Consider the following 19480-nt stretch of genomic DNA (forward strand, 5'->3'; position numbering starts at 1 on the left):
GATTCCATAGATCTGAAATAGGGGGTCTACATTTGAACTAATATCTCAGGAGATTCTGATGACAAGTTCTCCATATTTTACACTTTGAGACATTGGTAGAGGCCATACAGATTATTCTGCATCATTGCTGAGTTCTTTTCTTTTTCCATCTTTGCTTTATAATCGATCATTTTTCCTCCATCCAAATTGAATAAACTTGGCTTTTCTCTCTGTTACTTGTGATTTTTAGAAAATGTGCTAAACACAAGCCTTAGGACCAGTGCCTCTTAACCTTTTATCCATATCAGTTCTCCTGAGGGGTATGAATCCAATCAGTAATAGTAGATCACTAAGGTAATGATTAATATACAGTGGTGGGTTGAAGGAACATACTCCCCATGGAAGAGTATTGGAATCCTCTAGTACATCAGTATCAAACAGTCTCCCTCCTTTTCTCTGTGATTTTGGTCTTTCTCCTTAGAGAATGTCCTCCCTCCAACTCCAAAAGACATTGCCTCTGTGGTATAGTTACAGTCCTTAAATATATGTCTGGGGTGCCCTGTGGCTGTGATTTTTTAAGGGAAATAAACTTATTTTAAATAAAATAAACTTAATTTAAAATTTTTGTTATCTAAAGCCAAATAGAAAAAAATTCCACATTTTTTCTTACAGTGCTCATTCATCAGAACCTTTTTTCTTCTTTTTTTTTTTTTGGAGATGGTCTCGCTTTGTCGCTCAGGCTAGAGTACAATAGCGTGATTATAGTTCACTGCAGCTTTGAACTCCTGGGCTCATGGCATCCCCTTGCCTCAGCCTCCTGAGTAACTAGGACTACAGGTATGCACCACAATGCCTGGCTAATTTTTAAATTTTTTTCAGAGACAAAGTCTTGCTATCTTGCCCAGACTTGTAGTGTATTTTTTATAGATATATTTTTAGGGAGCTTATGAGCTCTAGTAATCTACTTATCAATGTATTTCAACTGTTAGTAATTACCTTACCTTAATAAACTTTAAATGTGACCTTACCTTCCACTTTTTAACTTTTTTATTAAGGAATAGCGTATATACATATTTTTAACTTTACTACTTAAAACTAGGAAACTTTTGTCAATTTCTTAAAAATCTAAAACTACCTATGGAATACACAAAACTCCTAATACATTTATTTTAAAGCCAAGTTCTCTCTTTCTATGTTATTGTGTATTGAATGAGTTCTTTTCAGCTCTCTCCAGGTTGTTTAAATATAAGTACAAATGACTTCAGTCAAGAAGGTAAAGTCATTATTAGTATATAGAAAAATGAATCTAAAAATATGTAGTCGTGCCCCAAAACAACAGGATTAAAGATCTCCGTGGACTAGAAGTGCAGCATGGATCCACAGTTTAACCTATAGTCCCAAGGAGAATTAAGGGCTAAAAAAATACACAATGGGGGCTGAGATTTCAGCATGTGCAGAGGAATAGGGAATGAATGCATTTCACATGTAGTACATCAGTAGATCTAGTCTACTTGAATAAAGCAAGGAACTGGCATCTTATTGCCCTACCTGTGAACCAAAATGGATAAAAAAATCTTTGATCAACTATCTAGGGTTATGGTTAGAAATTAGCAAATTGTCATATCCAGGTTGTATGTAAAAAACAAAACAAAAACCCAAAAAAACTAAAAAAAGGGGGAAAAATAAATTAGCAAATTGTCGTTAATAGAGGGAAGAAACAGAGACAACTGTGTAACTAAAAACTTGGAGGACAACCTTCTTGATTTAGGGAACAGAAGTGAAATATCTCTATGAGACAAGAACCTTAGGTGTCCAGCAAAATATCTACTTCTGAAATGGACTCCAAGAGCCAGACTGAGGCAACTTCCAAAACATCTGATGAGGAGTACATCTGTGGATGGAAAAGAAACTAAAACAAAACACCTCCCATCAAAATGAGTTTCCTCAGTAAAAAAATTATAAAGCAGGAGAGCAAATCTTTATCAAGAAAGATAGTCAAAATGTAAACAAACAAAAAGCAAAATATAATACACTCAAGGAAATTGAAATAAACTTTAATCTTGAGAATTATGAACATGTTTATTTTAAACTATGACCAGTAGCCATAAAACAATGAGATAATAAAGCAAAAGCTGATAATTACGTATTAAGAACAGCTGGATATAAAATAAAACTAAAAGTTTTGGGGGGTAACCTCAATATATAGGGTAAGACAGCATATTAGACACAGTTGAATGCATTAGTGAATAAGTGAGTGATAAAACAAGAAATAATACAATAAAATATAAAATATAGTAAAGAGATAGAAAATATGAAAAAGAAATTGAGAGAAAGAGAATAGATTAGAAGCTCCACCATATTATCTACTAGAAGTTCCTGAAGGAGAGGATAGAAATGGAGGGGAGAGGAAATGTTTGAAGAGAATGGTGGAGAATTTTCTAGCATTGTGACTAGACATGAATCCTTGACTGAAGAATCATATCCATCACTAAGCGAACAGATGAAACTGTGGAACTTTAAGGATAATGAAAAATGTCTTAAAAGCTATCAGAGGAAAAAAACGCATTACCTACAAAAAAACAACCATCAAAGTTTTGACCTTCTCATCAGCAATAATAAATTACAGAAGATGATGGGAAGTAATATCCTCGAAATACCAAGATAAAATAACACAGTACAGAATTCTGCACTTAAGTACCATTCTAGAGAAGGAAAAAATAAACATATTTTCAAATTTACAAAGAATAAATGAATTTACCATCATTAGACCCTTGATAAAAGAACTACTAAAAGATATATACATCAATAAGAAGAAAAGTGAGTCCTGGAGGAAGGCGTGGGATACAAGAAACTACGGTAAGCAAAGAAATTGATAAAACATAAATACAAATGTTTGAGTTTAAAAACCTAAATTTTAATGTTTAAAACCAAAGTAGTACTAAAAATCTAGAAAACAACAGCAGGAAATTCAGAAGGATGTGTTAGAGAGTTTAAAAGCCACGCTAGAGTCTTTTGTTGTTGTTCAGGAGGAGAAGGTACTGAATAAAGTTTTTTTTAAAGAAAAATAGAATCGTAATCAGAACAAATATAAAGCTATTACACTCAATTGTTAAAGGGCAGAGACTTCTGAATTAGAGTCAGAATCAAAATGTAGCAAATGCTGTTTGCAGGAGACAAACCTAAAGCAAAGTGATGAGGAAAGCTTGACAGTGATGGGAAAAAATTATGTAAAGCAATATTAATATCAGACAAAATGGAATTTTAAGCCAAAAGCATTTTTAGAAATGAATACTCCTCCAATTGAGAAAATAATTACCAATCAATAACTAACAATCTACCATCCAAATAAAATATAAAACTGCAAAATTGCAAGAGAAATGGTCAGATCTGCATTTGTAGTGGTAGGATTTTTTTCACACACTTCTCAATGAAGCTGATGAATCAAACATAAAATGATCGTTAAAAATCAAACAATTTTTTATCTTACAGAAAGCTAGCATTCTGTTTCCAGTAAATATACTTTATATTCTTTTCCAATACATGGAATATTTATAAAAATTGTCCATGTTTTAGGCCACAGAGAAGTCCGAAGAAACTCCTGAATCTTCATCACATGGACTACATTCTCTGATCTCTCTTGCCTTAAAATTACACATCAACAATAAAGTCTTCTTTAATTCCATACATTTAGAAATTGAAGGAAAATACTTTTTCTTTTTGTTTTGAGACGGAGTCTCACTCTGTCACCCAGGCTGGAGTGCAGTGGCGCCATCTTAGCTCACTGCAACCTCCACCCACCAGGTTCAAGAAATTCTCCTGCCTCAGCCTCCCAAGTAGCTGGGATTACAGGCGCCTGCCTCCGCGCCTGGGTAATTTTCATATTTTTAGTAGAGATGGGGTTTCACCATGTTGGGCAGGCTGGTCTTGAACTCGTGACCTTGTGATCCACCCGCCTCGGCCTCCCAAAGTGCTGGGATTACAGGCATGAGCCACCGCACCCAGCCAGGAAAATACTTTTATAAAATTCATGGGGTTAAGAGGCAATACAGTAAAAATTACGCGGTAGAAACTGAGTTACCAGTGCACACCAAAACTTGGGTAGGGAGAATATACCTAAAGTTGTCCTTAGAAGGAAAATTGTAGTTCTGTATATCAATATATTAAAGATGAAAATAAAATTTAAAACAATAGCACAAAGGAAGAAGAAAATAATAAAAGCAGGAGAACACCTTGTTCTATCATATATGGTATTCTGTGGTGCATGATATTCTATGGTATAGAATGAGATGTTGCCCAAATGTAGGGAAAAAATATAAAAGCAAAAGTTAACACAATAGAAAATAATTTTAAAAAGAGATACAAAAAATACAGGGATGAAGAGTGAAATTAAAAGCTGGTTTTTAAAAAAAGACTACCAAAACAGATAAGACAAGCAAGGCTTTTTTTTCTTTTTCTTTTCTTTTTTTTTTTTTTAGGGGAAAAGGCACAGATAACAATAAACTTAAAAGTGAATTGTAATTATTTTATAAGTAGAGATCTTTAAAATTCAATCAATAAATGTGAATGCTCAGATGAAATGAATACTAATTTTTGCTAGAAATATATAAATTATCAAAATTGACTCTAGAATAGGAAACCGTGTATTACAAATTCAATCAGTAGTTTACCCATCTATAGAAGGTAAGAGGTTCAAATGGATTTATGGGTGAATTTTACCAAATGTTCAGGGTTTTTGGTTTTTTTTGTTTGTTTGTTTTTGAGACAGAATTTCGCTCTTGTTGCCCAGGCTGGAGTGCAATGGCGCAGTCTTGGCTCACTGCAACATTCACCTCCGAGGTTCAAGCGATTCTCCTGCCTCAGCCTCCCGAGTAGCTGGGATTACAGGCATGCACCACCTTGCCCAGCTAATTTTGTATTTTTAGTAGAGATAGGGTTTCTCCATGTTGGTCAGGCTGGTCTGGAACTCCTGACCTCAGGTGATCCGCCTGCCTCAGTCTCCTAAAGTGCTGGGATTAAAGGCATGAGCCACTGAGCCTGGCCAAGAAATAGATACTTTCTTTCTTTATTTTTATTTTATTTATTTTTTTTAATATTTATTTATTTATTTATTTTTAAGATGGAGTCTTGCTCTGTCACCCAGGCTGGAGTGCAGTGGCACGATCTTGGCTCGCTGCAAGCTCCGCCTTCTGGGTTCATGCCATTCTCCTGCCTCAGCCTCCTGAGTAATGGGACTACAGGCACCCGCCACTACGCCCGGCTAATTTTGTTTTTTTTTTTTTGTATTTTACGGGGTTTCACCATGTTAGCCAGGATGGTCTCAATCTCCTGACCTCATGATCCCCCCCGCCTCGGCCTCCCAAAGTGCTGGGATTACAGGCATTAGCCACCATGCCCAGCCGAAATAGATACTTTCTATATTATTCTAGCTGTTCTCAGAACAGAAAAAGAAACGTTAAACTGCATGATATTTAAGTTTGTAGCCTTGGAAAATAATTTTCTGCGTTTATGAAGGGAAAAAAATCAGAAACAATTTGTATCCTAAAATTTTATTAGTATTGAACAAATAGTGGCTATATGACTAAATCCAATGCTCATAAGTAGTACGATGTATACAAATTTGATTACCATTATATACATATATGCATTGATTCCCATGATATGCACACATATGTATATACATACATTATACATATATATTCCTATTATTGATTCCCATTATATACATATATGTGTTCCCATTATATGTATGTATTCCTGTTATACATGTATATTCCCATTATATACATACATATGTATATATACATTGATTCCCATTATATACATACATAGGTATATATACTTGTATATATACATACATATGTATATGCGTATATATGTGTGTGTGTATATAATGGGAATCAATGGGAATATATATGTGTAATGTGTATATATATGTATATAATGGGAACCAATAATGGGAATATATATGTATAATGTATGTATATAGTGGGAATCAATGTACTCCTATATATATACATACATATATATGTATATAATGGGGATTTTCCATATATACATATATAGATATATTATTATTTTTTTCTTTTTTCTGCTTCTTGCACAGCAGGGCTAACCCATAGGGAGTGTGCCCAGAGTAGCCTGATTCCCATTTTAAAAGAAAGATTTAGTAGTCAGATATTTTGGGGCAAATATTGTGTGTTGTGGGATATACATTATTCATTTTAAGACACAAAATGTTGTAATATAGAGTTGTGGCATTGTTTTATCAACTTTTTTCAAATGTGATTATGTTATTCAAAACTAAGGGAATGAATGTATATTTATAGAGAGGAAAATAAAATAGGTAGCTTTTCACCCCTTTTATTTCAGGAATTATATTAATATGTTGAATTTTGAAATGACTTGGTGTGAGGATATTGGGACTGTACTTTCTGATTTCTTGTCTTTTAACAACTATGGTAATATTTTAAATATACAGAATTAAGTTATTTTTTAAAGTTTATTCTAAATCAGGGCTGAAAGCTTTGAAATCATTTTTCATGATTTCATTTGAAATGTCTTTGCCATTACTCACGGGACCTAATTATGTTGATATGACCTAATTATGTTGATCACTGCCAGGCTTAAGAAATAAGAAAGAGAAAAGGGTAAAGTAAGGATAAGTGACATTAATATTGCCCAACTGTGTTCTAATAATAACATATCAGTTGCAGATAATCAATGTCTTACTCTCGGCCTTAACTACTACTCTTAATTTCTTGTTTAGTTGACTTTCCTTTCTCTTATTTACCTAGTAGAAAATAATAAAAACTTCAAACCTCAGTGCTATGAGAGGGAAGATTTGCGAGTTCAGTTATGCTTGGTTTCCTGCATGATTAAACAATATTTAATCACTCCATTGTTTTAAGCATTATGTGTACAGTGGCGAGCAAAAAAAGACAAGATCATTGCTCTCATGGAGCTTACTGTTTAGTGGAGGAGACAGGTTAGTTAAATATAATACTTACACAGACTAAAATATGATTGCAGTTTATGAAGGAGAGGTTCATAGAGATGTATGTCCATAATAGGAAGAGTGATTTAGTCAGGAAGTTCAGGGAGGTCTTCCTTGAGGAAATAACACTGGACTTGAGATGTAAAGGATGAAAATGAGTTAGTGGAGGAAAAGCATTAAAAAGAAGAGAGACCAGTATGTGCGAAAAAGTTGTGAGGCAGGAAGGGAAAAAACAAGTTGCTAAATGGGCAGTTTATTTCCAGGATGTAGTTGATTGTAATGATAATTCAGAAATAAGTTGGATAGAAAAACTGGACAAACAACTTTCTAGGTCTTTCCGAGTAAGGTCTTTGTGATACATATTCAGTTTTATTTGAAGTAAATTGCCAGAATGTTAGATTTACCTAAATTTGAATGTGAATTCAAGATCTATTCTAAAGCCAAATTATTTGGGCATTATCTATAGTTATTCATTTTTCCATAATCTAGAGTTAAAAGATTCTTATTTAATTAACATGTATAACAATTAAAAAGTCAAAGCATAAAGTAGTTTTTAAAGTAGGTTTAGTGATACTACACTGTCAAGATTTTTTTTTAAACCTATTTTAGGGAGGAATTCCTATCACTTTTCTGTGAGGTTTCCATTGAGTTGACAGTCTACTCATTTCTTATTGTTGTTTTGCCTGAGTTGTAGATCAGAATAATTAAAATGTAAATAGACTAAATTGTATTCTATTGGGAGAGCACATATTTTAAATTGATCATGTGGTAATTATAGGATTTTCAGAGTTAATTAGAAGAATATAGCTGAAATAAAGCCTTAACCACCAGTCTTTATCAGTTTTTTCTTGGTAATAAAAGAGAACCAGAACAACAGAAATTCGTGTTTGCATACATAATGAAAGAGGGGATAGGTAAGAGAACTTTTCAAAGAAGCAGTATATAAGCTACATTTTAATACTTAGATGAATTTAATGAGTTCATAATTCTCCCAACAGACAGTATTACTCACCATATAAGCAAGCTCCTTTTAGTGGCATTTGATGTGAGGCATGCATGGTTAAAAACTGTTTTATCATTCATTCCTCTTGCTGGCAAACTTCCTAGAAAGAACAATCTTTCTGCTATTAGGAGTTGTATCTTTTGCCTTTGACTATTCAAGTATTTAATTTCTACTTAAAAAAAAAACTACCCATTGGTATATTTTTCTTCTTCATTTTTCCGTTACTCCTAAAATACCATAGTGTTTTTCTTCAGGGAATCATTTGCATCCTTTGATAGTGCTTTTATTGGCTTCTGCTATAAGATCAAGATTCTTCTAATCATTTCACAGGACTGAGGTTCCTTTTTCACAATCCAGATAAATAGTTGGGAAACATTTTTTAAAACTTAGAATTAGAAAAATGCCGTGATTTCTCTTTGGGAACCAAACAAAACATTAATATTATCTTTAATGGTTATTACTTGGTATGCAAAACTGAACTTGCCCTTAGAAAGTTACATTATCTAGTTTGGACTGAAAATCCTGTATATTGGGGGAATTGAGGTAGGTGGTATAAAGTGTCTACTACAATGAGTAAGTATATTAAATCCTCGTTATTTCTCATTTCATCAGTACTGTTTTTAAAATAGATGGTTAGACTGTTGGCATTGATGGATTATTTTTTCCATTTCTTTAACAGGAACATGAATCTGAAGGTGGAAGAACACCTTTGATGAAAGCTGCAAGAGCTGGTCATTTGTGCACTGTGCAGTTTCTTATTAGCAAAGGTAAAGAAAGGGCAAGTGATCATTTCCAAGAGGCTACAGTTTATGGAAAAAAAAATCCTTTTTTTTTTCTATAAACTTCCAAACTTCCAAAATTCCATAATTGCAATTTTGTTGCAATTTATGTTATGGCTACTTTACCTACAGTAAAGTATTGTATTCTTGCCTTTTGTTATTATATTTTATTTAGTAAGCATAGAGTTTGTGAGTTGTTTACTGGGAATTTTCTTTATTAGTTTTGAATTTTAAGTTTTCATCAACGAAGCAACATGTGGTTGCTCCCAACTTAGAAAAGCCAAATGTAAAATGTCCCACTATGATTAGGTGGATATGCAACAGCTAATGATGAGTATATTCTGCTGGAGATGTGGGTGGAGGACAGAGAGTAAGTCTGCTACTGTGGTACTTGTTTATGGTACAGTTGAATTAACTGAGTTTGTAAGGGTCTTATTTATAATTTTTATATGTCTTTAGAAATTCTATTATTAGAATTATATTTATTTAGGCAAAAAATTTCAACTGGTGAACGAAGAATTAGCTTAAGACTGTTTACTGCAGAAAAATAAAATGCTGTGGAACCAATGTTAGGTTTAACCGTATATAATTGTCATGTTATGAATCAAAAATGGTAATGTCAGCAGTTTCATTTGGTTCAGCCTAACTCTTTGTATAGTGTCAGAAATACTGTGGCATATAATGAAACATCCTAGGATAGGATGATAAAAATACAAGGAAGATTCTCTCAGGTGGTGTTATGTTAAGATAAAAACTATATTTATATTTTAATAGATTTCTGACATTTAGTGACATTAAAAATGCAGGGTAAGATTTTATCTTTTTTTTTTTTTTTTTTTTTTTTTTTTGAGAAGGAGTTTCACTCTTTTTACCTAGGCTGGAGTGCAATGGTGTCAACTTAGCTTACTGCAACCTCCGCCTCCCGGGTTCAAGTGATTCTCTTGCCTCAGCCTCCCGACTAGCTGGGATTACAGGCATGCACCACCATGCCCGGCTAATTTTGTATTTTTAGTAGAGACAGGGTTTTACCATGGTTTGCCAGGCTGGTCTCAAACTCCTGACCTCAGGTGATCCGCCCGCCTCGGCCTCCCAAAGTGCTGGGATTACAGGCATGAGCCACTGCACCTGGCCAGATTTTATCATTTTAAATGTACTTGTTTTCCTCTGAATTGGATAAAACTAGGTTTATTTTCTTCATATTGCATTTTTGCTGCCAAGTAAGGCATATCTTTACATAATATAGTCTGTAAAAGCTGTTTACCTCAACCACACAGAAATAAATAGATGGATAATCTCTGGAGTTCTCTTATGCTTCTTTACTAAAGAGAATACCTAATCATACCCAACAACAACCTGCTAAGAATATAATCAGGCTTATCAGGAATAGGAACACATTGATTATATCCTTTCTATGTCAAATAATCCTGTCATCTAAAATAATTTCATGTTGCTAATCTCAGGATGTTTATTGCTGTGTTTTACCTTTCCCAAAAGGTACTTTTATTCAAGTTAGGATTAGATTCAGCTGGATATTTTCTGAAAATTAGACAAACTAATAGTAGTAGTTTTACCCACCGACTTATTTTTCTCTTAAATAAGATAGGTAGAATTAAGAAGGAAGAATGAATATTTCTATAGTCTTAACTTTCTAGTTGAGATCTTTTGGAATTGTTAAAGGTAGCTGAACTAAAGTTATTTTTTCCAGGGGTCAAAAATAATTTATCAAAAAAGAAACTAAGAAAAGACTTTGCATTTAGACATTTTTCAGGTCATGTTATACACAGCTATTGAACAACTTGCCTTTCAGATAACATATCTGGATAATATTCTGTCTTCTCTCCATATCTAGGTCCCCTGACTCTTAAAATACACAATATGAAGAATTATGTGTCTCTTAAACATTGCTTTAAAAAATCTGTTTTCTCTACTTTGAGACCTGGCTATATTGCCACTTTCTAGTAGATCAAAAATGTCTTTGAAACATTTTGAGTTATATACAGTGGTGTTATTTGATGCTTACATTAACCTGTATATATTTATTAATCTTAGTCTTCTAGATTTTCCATTTTAAAAGTGATATTGAATGAACGAACTACAGCTTCATGCAACATTGTGGATGAATCTCACAAATATAATATTGAGTGAAAGAAGCCAGACGCAAAAGAGTACATTGTATGATTCCGTTCATATAAAATTCAAAAACTAAAACCAGTTTGGAAGTCAGGGTAGCGGTTACCATTGGGAGGCTGGGTAGTGACTGAAAGGGAGCACAAGATGGGGCTTTTGGTATGTGGATAATGTTCTGTTTCTTCCTCTGGGTGCTGGTTACACAGGTGTGTGTTCATTTTGTGAAAAAAATTCAAACTATACACTTAATGATTTGTATACTTTTTTGTATCTACATTATACTTCACAAAAAATTTTTAAATGATATTGACTGTGAACTGGCTTGATTTCAACCTTTGCTAAGATTGCAATTTATTTTTCTTCAAAGGTGCCAATGTTAACAGGGCTACAGCCAATAATGATCATACAGTAGTGTCGCTGGCATGTGCAGGAGGCCACCTGGCAGTTGTTGAGCTTCTCTTGGCTCATGGGGCTGACCCTACTCATCGACTCAAGGTAGTCTACTTAAAAATAAGTAAACAGGCTGTGTGCGGTGGCTCATGTCTATGATCCCAGCACTTTAGAAGGCTGAGGCGGGTGGATCACTTGAGCCCAGGAGTTTGAGACTAGTCTAGGCAACATAAGGAGACCCCATCTCTATTAAAACACACACACACACACACACACACACACACACACGTATGTATGTGTATATATATATAAATAATATGTGTATAGTTATAAAAATATGTTTGATCTATCTTAGTGCTTAGTATTTAATACTGTTTAAATGAGTTTTGATTTTATATGAGCTGCTAAGAAACTATAAAGAATTAATTATCATGGCAATTCTTTTTCAGGATGGTTCAACAATGCTCATTGAAGCTGCAAAGGGTGGCCATACTAATGTAGTTTCTTATCTGTTGGATTATCCAAATAATGTTCTGTCAGTTCCCACCACAGATGTGTCTCAGCTCCCTCCACCTTCTCAAGATCAGTCTCAGGTAAAGTAAAATGGAGCTTGTTTGTTAATATAAATATTCTTCAACATGATTAGAAGTTTTTGTTTAAAATCAGTTTTAAGCAAAATGGACTTGTTTTTATTCTGTGTTACATATTGAGAAAATCATGATTCTAAATTCTTTAGGATTTATTTTCTTTAAAGGTACACTGAAATTTGTTATTGCCTTATTTATTGAGAATAGTGGTTTTTAAAAACCACTTAATATCAAATATAAACGTAAGTATTCTAAGTTGTTATCTTATTACAACTAGGTTTTTCAGGGTTTTTTATTTGTTTTTTAACAAGAGAATCAAGATAAAGCTTTTTCTTTTTTCTTTTGTTTTTTTTTTTGGAGATGGAGTCTTGCTCTGTTGCCCAGGCTGTAGTGCAGTGGCACAATCTCAGCTCACTGCAACCTCCGCCTCCCAGGCTCAAGCGATTCTCTTGCCTTAGTCTCCCAAGTAGCTGGGACTATAGGTGTGCGCCACCACGCCCAGCTAATTTTTTGTATTTTAGTGGAGATGGAGTTTCACCATGTTGCCCAGGGTGGTCTCAAACTCCTGAGCTCAGGCGATCTACCTGCCTCGGCCTCCCAAAGTGCTGGAATTACAGACGTGAGCCACATGCCCGGCCGAGAAGGCATTTTCTTAATACCTCCCAAGGTAGTATTAATTATCCTAGAGATAGTGACTTTTGTCAACCATGAAAGTATAGGTAACATAAGCGCTAGAAGTTCACTAAAGTAACTTTTAAACCTACCTTAAATTATGGAGATTTTACTAGTATATTAAGTTGGTGAAATCTAAATTCTTTTCTACAAAGTCATTCTGAAAACTGCTAGCATACCCCAATTGAAGAAATATATTACATTTTTGTTTTCTTTTGATCCATGTAGAATTTGAACAAGGGTAAATTGGTTAGTGAATATGTGACTTGTACCCCTAGCTACAATTGGAACCAGCAAGGTGTTCTATTCAGCAAGGGAGTAATGTTATTTCCATTTAGCTTAAAATCATTGACTATTTGTAGATTCCCCGACTGTCTAATCATTAGTCTCAAAAATTATTGCTTGGTGAAAGCTTTTTTTAAAAAAAGCTTCAGGAAACAAAAGTGCATTTGGTGGTATATGAAGATAACCTAAAACAGGATATCTGTTTCATTTAGGGGCCTTTGTCTTATTCTTTGGTCTGAGATGATTTTTTTCTGAGTTGACTTTTTAGGTGCCACGTGTGCCAACGCATACACTTGCCATGGTTGTACCTCCCCAGGAACCTGACAGAACTTCACAGGAGAACTCTCCTGCCCTTTTAGGAGTGCAAAAAGGTTAGTTATTGAATTATTTTTCTTAAAATGGGTATTTTTTCACCTAATTGATAAATCCAAAAATGTACTTTAATGATACAGAGTTACTGTGTACCCATGGCTAACTGACGTAGATAATTCTGACAAATGCAAATAGTCTTACTATCTAAAACCAAAAAGACATAAGTGTTAGGAAAAATGACTTTTTATTATTTTCCTGTTAACATACTGATAGATGTAGCTTTCATCTGGCACAGATGAAAACACTTAAGAAACAAGCCGAGTTCTTGATTATATTTAAGTAACTATAGTTTATCAGACATTCATTTTTCATTTGATAATTCTTTAGCTAACCAACAGTAAATGAAGAGTAAAAGTGTATATTTGCTATCTAGTTAAGTCTTTGTGACATTGATTCAGTTAATGAGTGAGAAGTTTAAGAATTACATTCAGTTGCATTTATGCAATGCTGAATATAGTAGATTATCATCTGTCACTATGTGAACCTGGACAAATAACTATCAAAATAAAATGTGTACAAGTAATATCCAAATGACTATTAAGAAGGAGAGTATACTACTTAAAAAACTCAAGTTTATGAGCTCTGATATGTTTCTGCTGTCTTTATATTTGTAAATGAAATGTACCTTCATGTATAAATGTACCTTCACTTCATAATTATGTATAGTTGTAATATCTGAGTTTTCTGAAATAAAGAAAATAGTTAATATGTAGGATGTTTAAAACTATGTAAAAACAAACTTATGAACATAGTTCATTTAGTGTATGATAATCAAGTCCTAGATATTGAAATCACAATGAGGTATGTAAGTGTATATAAATATCTGTAACACTGATTTAAGAAAAGTTGGTTTGGGTTGACTGTTATAGCAGCAAACAGAAACTTCTTTCAAATTATGCCAATTTTAGTAATTTAAAGTATTGGGGGCCTTCACCAGGGCTAAACTATTAATTTCAGAGATGAAATATCTGTAGTCTCTCTGATTTAAGCTAATTCTAGCAGTTTTTCATGGAACACCTAGCTATTCAAAATTTTCCTGCTGTTTTTAATCTTAACAATTAAAAAGCAAATTAAACATGCATCTGTAAGTATCATAATCAGCTGATATTTAACCTTTAGTAAAATATTTAAAGCTAAATGCCTCTGTTTTTATTGTTTTTTGGGGGGGGGGGTTTATTTGGCTAAACCTTATAGAGGACTGTAGTAACTTTGGCTTTGGAAACTCAATACTAAATAAGAATCATTGGCTGGGCATGGTGGCTCACGCCTGTAATCCCAGCACTTTGAAAGGCTGAGGCTGGTGGATCACCTGAGGTCAGGAGTTCAAGACCAGCCTGGCCAACATGATGAAACCCCATCTCTACGAAAAATACAAAAAATTAGCCAGGTGTGTTGGTGGGTGCCTGTAATTCTAGCTAGTTGGGAGGCTGAGGCAGGAGAATCGCTTGAAGCCAGGAGGTGGAGGTTGCAGTGAGCTGAGTTCAGGCCATTGCATTCCAGCCTGGGCAACAAGAGCAAAACTCTGTCTCAAAAAAAAAAAAAAATCATTAAAAAAAATATAGGCCACATGTGGTGGCTCACGCTTGTAATCCCAACACTTTGGGAGGCTTAAGCAAGTCAATCACTTGAGTACAGGAGTTTGAGACCAGCCTGGCCAACATGGCGAAACCCCATCTCTACTAAAAATACAAAAATTAGCCGGGTGTGGTAGTGCACACCTGTAATTCCAGCTACTAGGGAAGCTGAGGCATGAGAATCACTTGAACCCGGGAGGCAGAGGTTGCAATAAGCCGAGATCTTGCCACTGCACTCCAGCCAGGGTGATGGAGTGAGACTCTCAGAAAAAAATTAGGGCCAGGCACAGGGGCTCACACCTATAATCCCCGCACTTTGGCAGGCCAGGTGGGCAGATTGCTTGAGCCCAGGAGTTCGAGACCAGCCTGGGCAACATGGCGAAACCCTGTCTAACAAAAAAATACAAAAGTTAGCCAGGAGTGGTGGCACAAGCCTGTAGTCCCTGCTGCTAGGGAGACTGTAGTGGGAGGATCACTTCAGCCTGGGAGACCAAGGCTGCAGTGAGTCATGAGTGTGCCATTGCACCCCAGTGTGGGCCACAGAGCGAGACCTTGTCTCCAAAAAAAAAACCAGAAAAAGAAAAAAAATTAGGCTATGTGCCGTGGCTCATACCTGTAATCCCAGTGCTTTGGGAGGCCGAGGCAAGAATGATCGATCAGCCTGCCCAGCATAGGAGAACTTGTCTCTATTAAAAAAAATTTAAAAATTAGCCAGTCATGGTTGCCTGTGCCTGTAGTCCCAGCTACTCAGGAAGCTGAGGCAGAAAGATCACTTGCACCCAGGAGCTCCAGGCAGCAGTGAGCTATGATTGTACCACTGCACTCCAGCCTGGGCGACAGCCTCAAAATATAAATAAATAAATAAATAAATAACACAGATCCGCAAAACAATCAAGAAATAAGCTAGAGTGTATGCCAAGAGGAAATAAAAACATTTTAAATTTAGGTTTAATATGTAAATAATCTGAGATGTTTAGGTAGTGATTTTTTAAGTTTATACTCTAGTGAGTAACCATATTTTTGCTTACTGAAATATCTTGGATTATTTAGTTATTTTCTGCATTTTGATGTTTTATTACTTACTAAATAGTATAAACATGGACTACCTTTCTAAGGAATCTTTCATTTTACTAGATTATTGGGTTATCCCTAATTAACATTTGTATTTAGATCACTTGGGCACTTGCTACTGCTATCAACCAAATGGCATTGGCAATCTAACAGTTACTTACTTATGGAGGATCAAACTGCGATAATGCATTGTATTAAAATGTCATGTTAGTATAAATCATGCATATCATAGAATATTATGTTGCTATGAATTAGGAAAAATCATTTAATTATGGAAAAGAACACACTGAATTACCAGGATAGGAAAACCTATCTTAAATAAAGACTTAACTTTTTTTTTATACTTAAAGCTCCTTTTTATTCTTAAAAAAGCTTCTCTTTTACGTCTCTGGAAAAGCTCCCTTGAGTGATGAAATTGCTGTTTGACCCTTTTGTTTTTGTTTCCTCTAAGTCCATATATTCTGTGTCGTGTATGTGATTAGGGATGGACAAAGGGTTCTTATTCCCTAGGACTCTCTTCTTTTCCTCTTCCAGCGATCATCTTTTCAGGTTCTTATAACATTTTACTCCTGTCTGTTTTCAGTAAATCTTTTTATTATTCATATCCTCATCCTTTTAAAAATGTATTAATGCCCATAAATCTTACCCAGGTGTTTGATATATGTTCTACTCAGATATTCTTTTCTTTCATGCCCCATGTGTACCATTTGTACAGGCTCCGTCCATCTTGATTCATATCCTCCCGATTTAGGCAACTTGATCTCATTTGTCTGTTGTTTTTCAAGGATTCAGGATTCTAGGTGGCATCTAACAGAGGCCTCAGAATCACGTCCATAAACAAAATATGAAACTCAGAGTGACATGCTCAGTTTTCTAGCATTATTTAACTTTATTACCTACAGTTACAAATATTCAGATGGGAAAGGATACATAAGTAATGTAAATCCGTTGCCTTGTTATAACTGGTTCTACAGAAGTTTTAAGAGAAGATTCATTTTGATCTTTTGCAAGTTGTGTAACTTAGAATTAATCTGCTGCAAAGCATTTAAAATTATGTCAGGATAAACAAAACACATCTTTTGTGTATACCTCAAGCCCTCCTGAGGAGTAATTTCCTTTTCTCTGAAATTCTAGAGTACTTCATTGGATCTTCCTTCCAGTTCTTGTCACTTTTGCTTGCTCCCCTCCCCTTGGGACCTCAAGTGTAGAGGGTTGAGTTAATCATACTCAATTTCTGGTGCTTTAACACCATAACTTCTCTCTTGTTTCATTTATTCCCTTTTATTTCTCTTTCCATTCCCCTGCTTCCCCCATAGATAATCATTTCAATATTTGATGTGTATATTCTTTTGTTCTTATAAATTCTTATAAAATATTTATTTTTTATATGTATGTGTATATATATGTGTGTGTGTGTGTGTGTGTGTATGTATATATATATATATATATATATATTTGGTGTTTTGTTTTTTTTTTTTGAGACAGGGTCTCACTTTGTCACCCAGGCTGGAGTACAGTGGCACAGTCTCAGCTCACTGCAGCCCCAACCTCCGAGGTTCAAGCAATCCTCCTCCCTCAGCCCTGCAGGTAGCTGGGACTACAGGTGCCCTGCCACTACACTTGGCTAATTTTTTGTATTTTGGTAGAGACAGGGTTTTGCCATGTTGCCCAGGCTGGTCTTGAAGTCCTGAGCTCAAGCGATCTGCCCGACTTGGCCTCCCAAAGTGCTAGGATTACAGGTGTGAGTCAGCACACCCGGTGATTACCTTGTATTTTTAATTTACATAAATAGTATTGTGCTACAGATTTCATTTTGTTTTTTCCCTTTGTTTACTCAATACTGTTTTTAAGATTTATCCACCTATCTCTAGATTGTTTCTACCTATAGCATAGTGCTTCACACCCTGTATATCCTCCATGTTTTACCTGTCGTTTCTCCCAGTGACGGATACCCTGATTGCCTCTATTTTCTCACCCCCACTAACAATGCTTTGATGAAAATATTTGTATAGTCCCTCTATGGATCTATATAAGAATTTCTTTGGAACATCATCTCCCCACTTAGACTGTAAGCTCCTTAAGGGCAGGGTTTATGTTGCTTATCTTTATATGGTCTACTATGCCTTGCTTGTATTAGATGTTTACTTATTGAATAAATTAATGAGTGCAAGGCTAAGAATATAGATTATTTTGAAGGCAGAAGAAAATTCTTAAGCATTTTTAAGAAAGACATTGTGATTAAAGAGATGTTTTAAAAAAGTAATCAAGAAGTAGCATTCTAGAATGGTGGGAACGAGATTGAAAACACAAGCATAAATGTAAAGTAAGAATTAAATTGGCATGCTGCTTTTATATGTTAGAGTTGCTTTTTGGAGTAAGTGACATGAAAAGTTCTCACATTTTTATATCAAATCATTAAAATTATATAGAAAAATTGTATATACAGTGAATGGTATTCAGTATTCCTCTGGAAACTTTACTGCTAATATTCTTTAGTCACTTTCCATTATATAATCATTCTTATATGGATTTACACATGCCCAAATTTGATAATATCTTTTAACATATAACTGCTTATAGTAATAAGAAGATTGAATTAATCTGTTAACATGTAACACAGATGTTTCTTTGGACACCCTTGGTTAAGTGATTGCTATGTTAAAATGTATAATGTGTCCTGTTAGTTTGGGAAATTTTGAGACGAATATTTAGACATAAAGGAAAAATAAGTCAATTCTAGGTTAGTGGCTTTCATTTTTGACTATGACCACAATAAGAAACATTTTATATTGAAGCCCAGGACACATCATACATCTGTTTATCAAAACAGAAATTCCAGTGGATAATAAACACTCTACTACATTTGATGCACTGTGTTATTTTTAGTTATACTTTTTCAACCTGATTTTCTATTTGAGATCCAGTTGGGAATGCTGTTTAAAAATCATTCTAGTAGGGTGCTGTGTGATGATGTAAGCAAGGGAATTACAGAACAAGGTTTAAGTTTTATAGACAAAACCAAGTAAGGAAATACGAAATCTAGTCTAGATCCTTCTGTATATCATGTTTTTTTCCCATTGGCCATTATTTTTCCATTGTACAATGCACTAATTATTTTAGACACAAAAATGATTGATAGGATTAAGCTCAATCCAATAAAAAACTAAATATTTGGCAAATATATGTCCACCTCATTCCTTCACTGCCAATAAAAAAATAAAGGCCATGTTTAAGCTGTCACTAGATCATGGCTTCTACTACAGATTTTTTCTAGTTTTGTTAATGGAGGGAAAGTGAGAGGCAAAGGAATAGGATAGAAACCAAACCAAAAAGATGAAATGGCGACTTTACCTGTGTTTCTTTCTTTGAGACGGAGTTTTGGTCTTGTTGCCCAGGCTGGAGTGCATTGGCACGATCTCAGCTCGCTGCAACTTCTGTCTCCTGGGTTCAAGCGATTCTCTTGCTTCAGCCTCCTGAGTAGCTGGGATTACAAGCATACGCCACCACACCGGGCTAGCTAATTTTACATTTTTAGAAGAGACGGGGTTTCTCCATGTTGGTCAGGCTGGTCTAGAACTCCCAACCTCAGGTGATCCACCCGTCTTGGCCTCCCAAAGTGCTGGCATTACAGGTGTGAGCCACCGCAC

At 34.8% G+C, this 19480-nt stretch overlaps 1 protein-coding gene across 11 annotated transcripts in view; it reads left to right on the plus strand.

Annotated features, from left to right (window-relative positions):
* Positions 1-19480, plus strand: part of ANKHD1 (ankyrin repeat and KH domain containing 1) — a 135906-nt gene that overhangs the window by 69981 nt on the left and 46445 nt on the right. For all 11 annotated transcript variants that reach the window (XR_010157020.1, XM_016953937.3, XM_054684627.2 and 8 more), the window contains 4 exons: positions 8656-8743; positions 11250-11377; positions 11722-11865; positions 13085-13187. Coding sequence is in view for 10 of the 11 variants with exons in the window: in XM_016953937.3 (XP_016809426.1) it covers positions 8656-8743; positions 11250-11377; positions 11722-11865; positions 13085-13187 (463 nt within the window). In the remaining variant the exon portion in view is untranslated. The remainder of the gene's footprint in view (positions 1-8655; positions 8744-11249; positions 11378-11721; positions 11866-13084; positions 13188-19480) is intronic.

The sequence above is a fragment of the Pan troglodytes genome, chromosome 4 (assembly GCF_028858775.2).
Source record: "Pan troglodytes isolate AG18354 chromosome 4, NHGRI_mPanTro3-v2.0_pri, whole genome shotgun sequence".
In the NCBI taxonomy this organism is placed as follows: Eukaryota; Metazoa; Chordata; class Mammalia; order Primates; family Hominidae; genus Pan; species Pan troglodytes.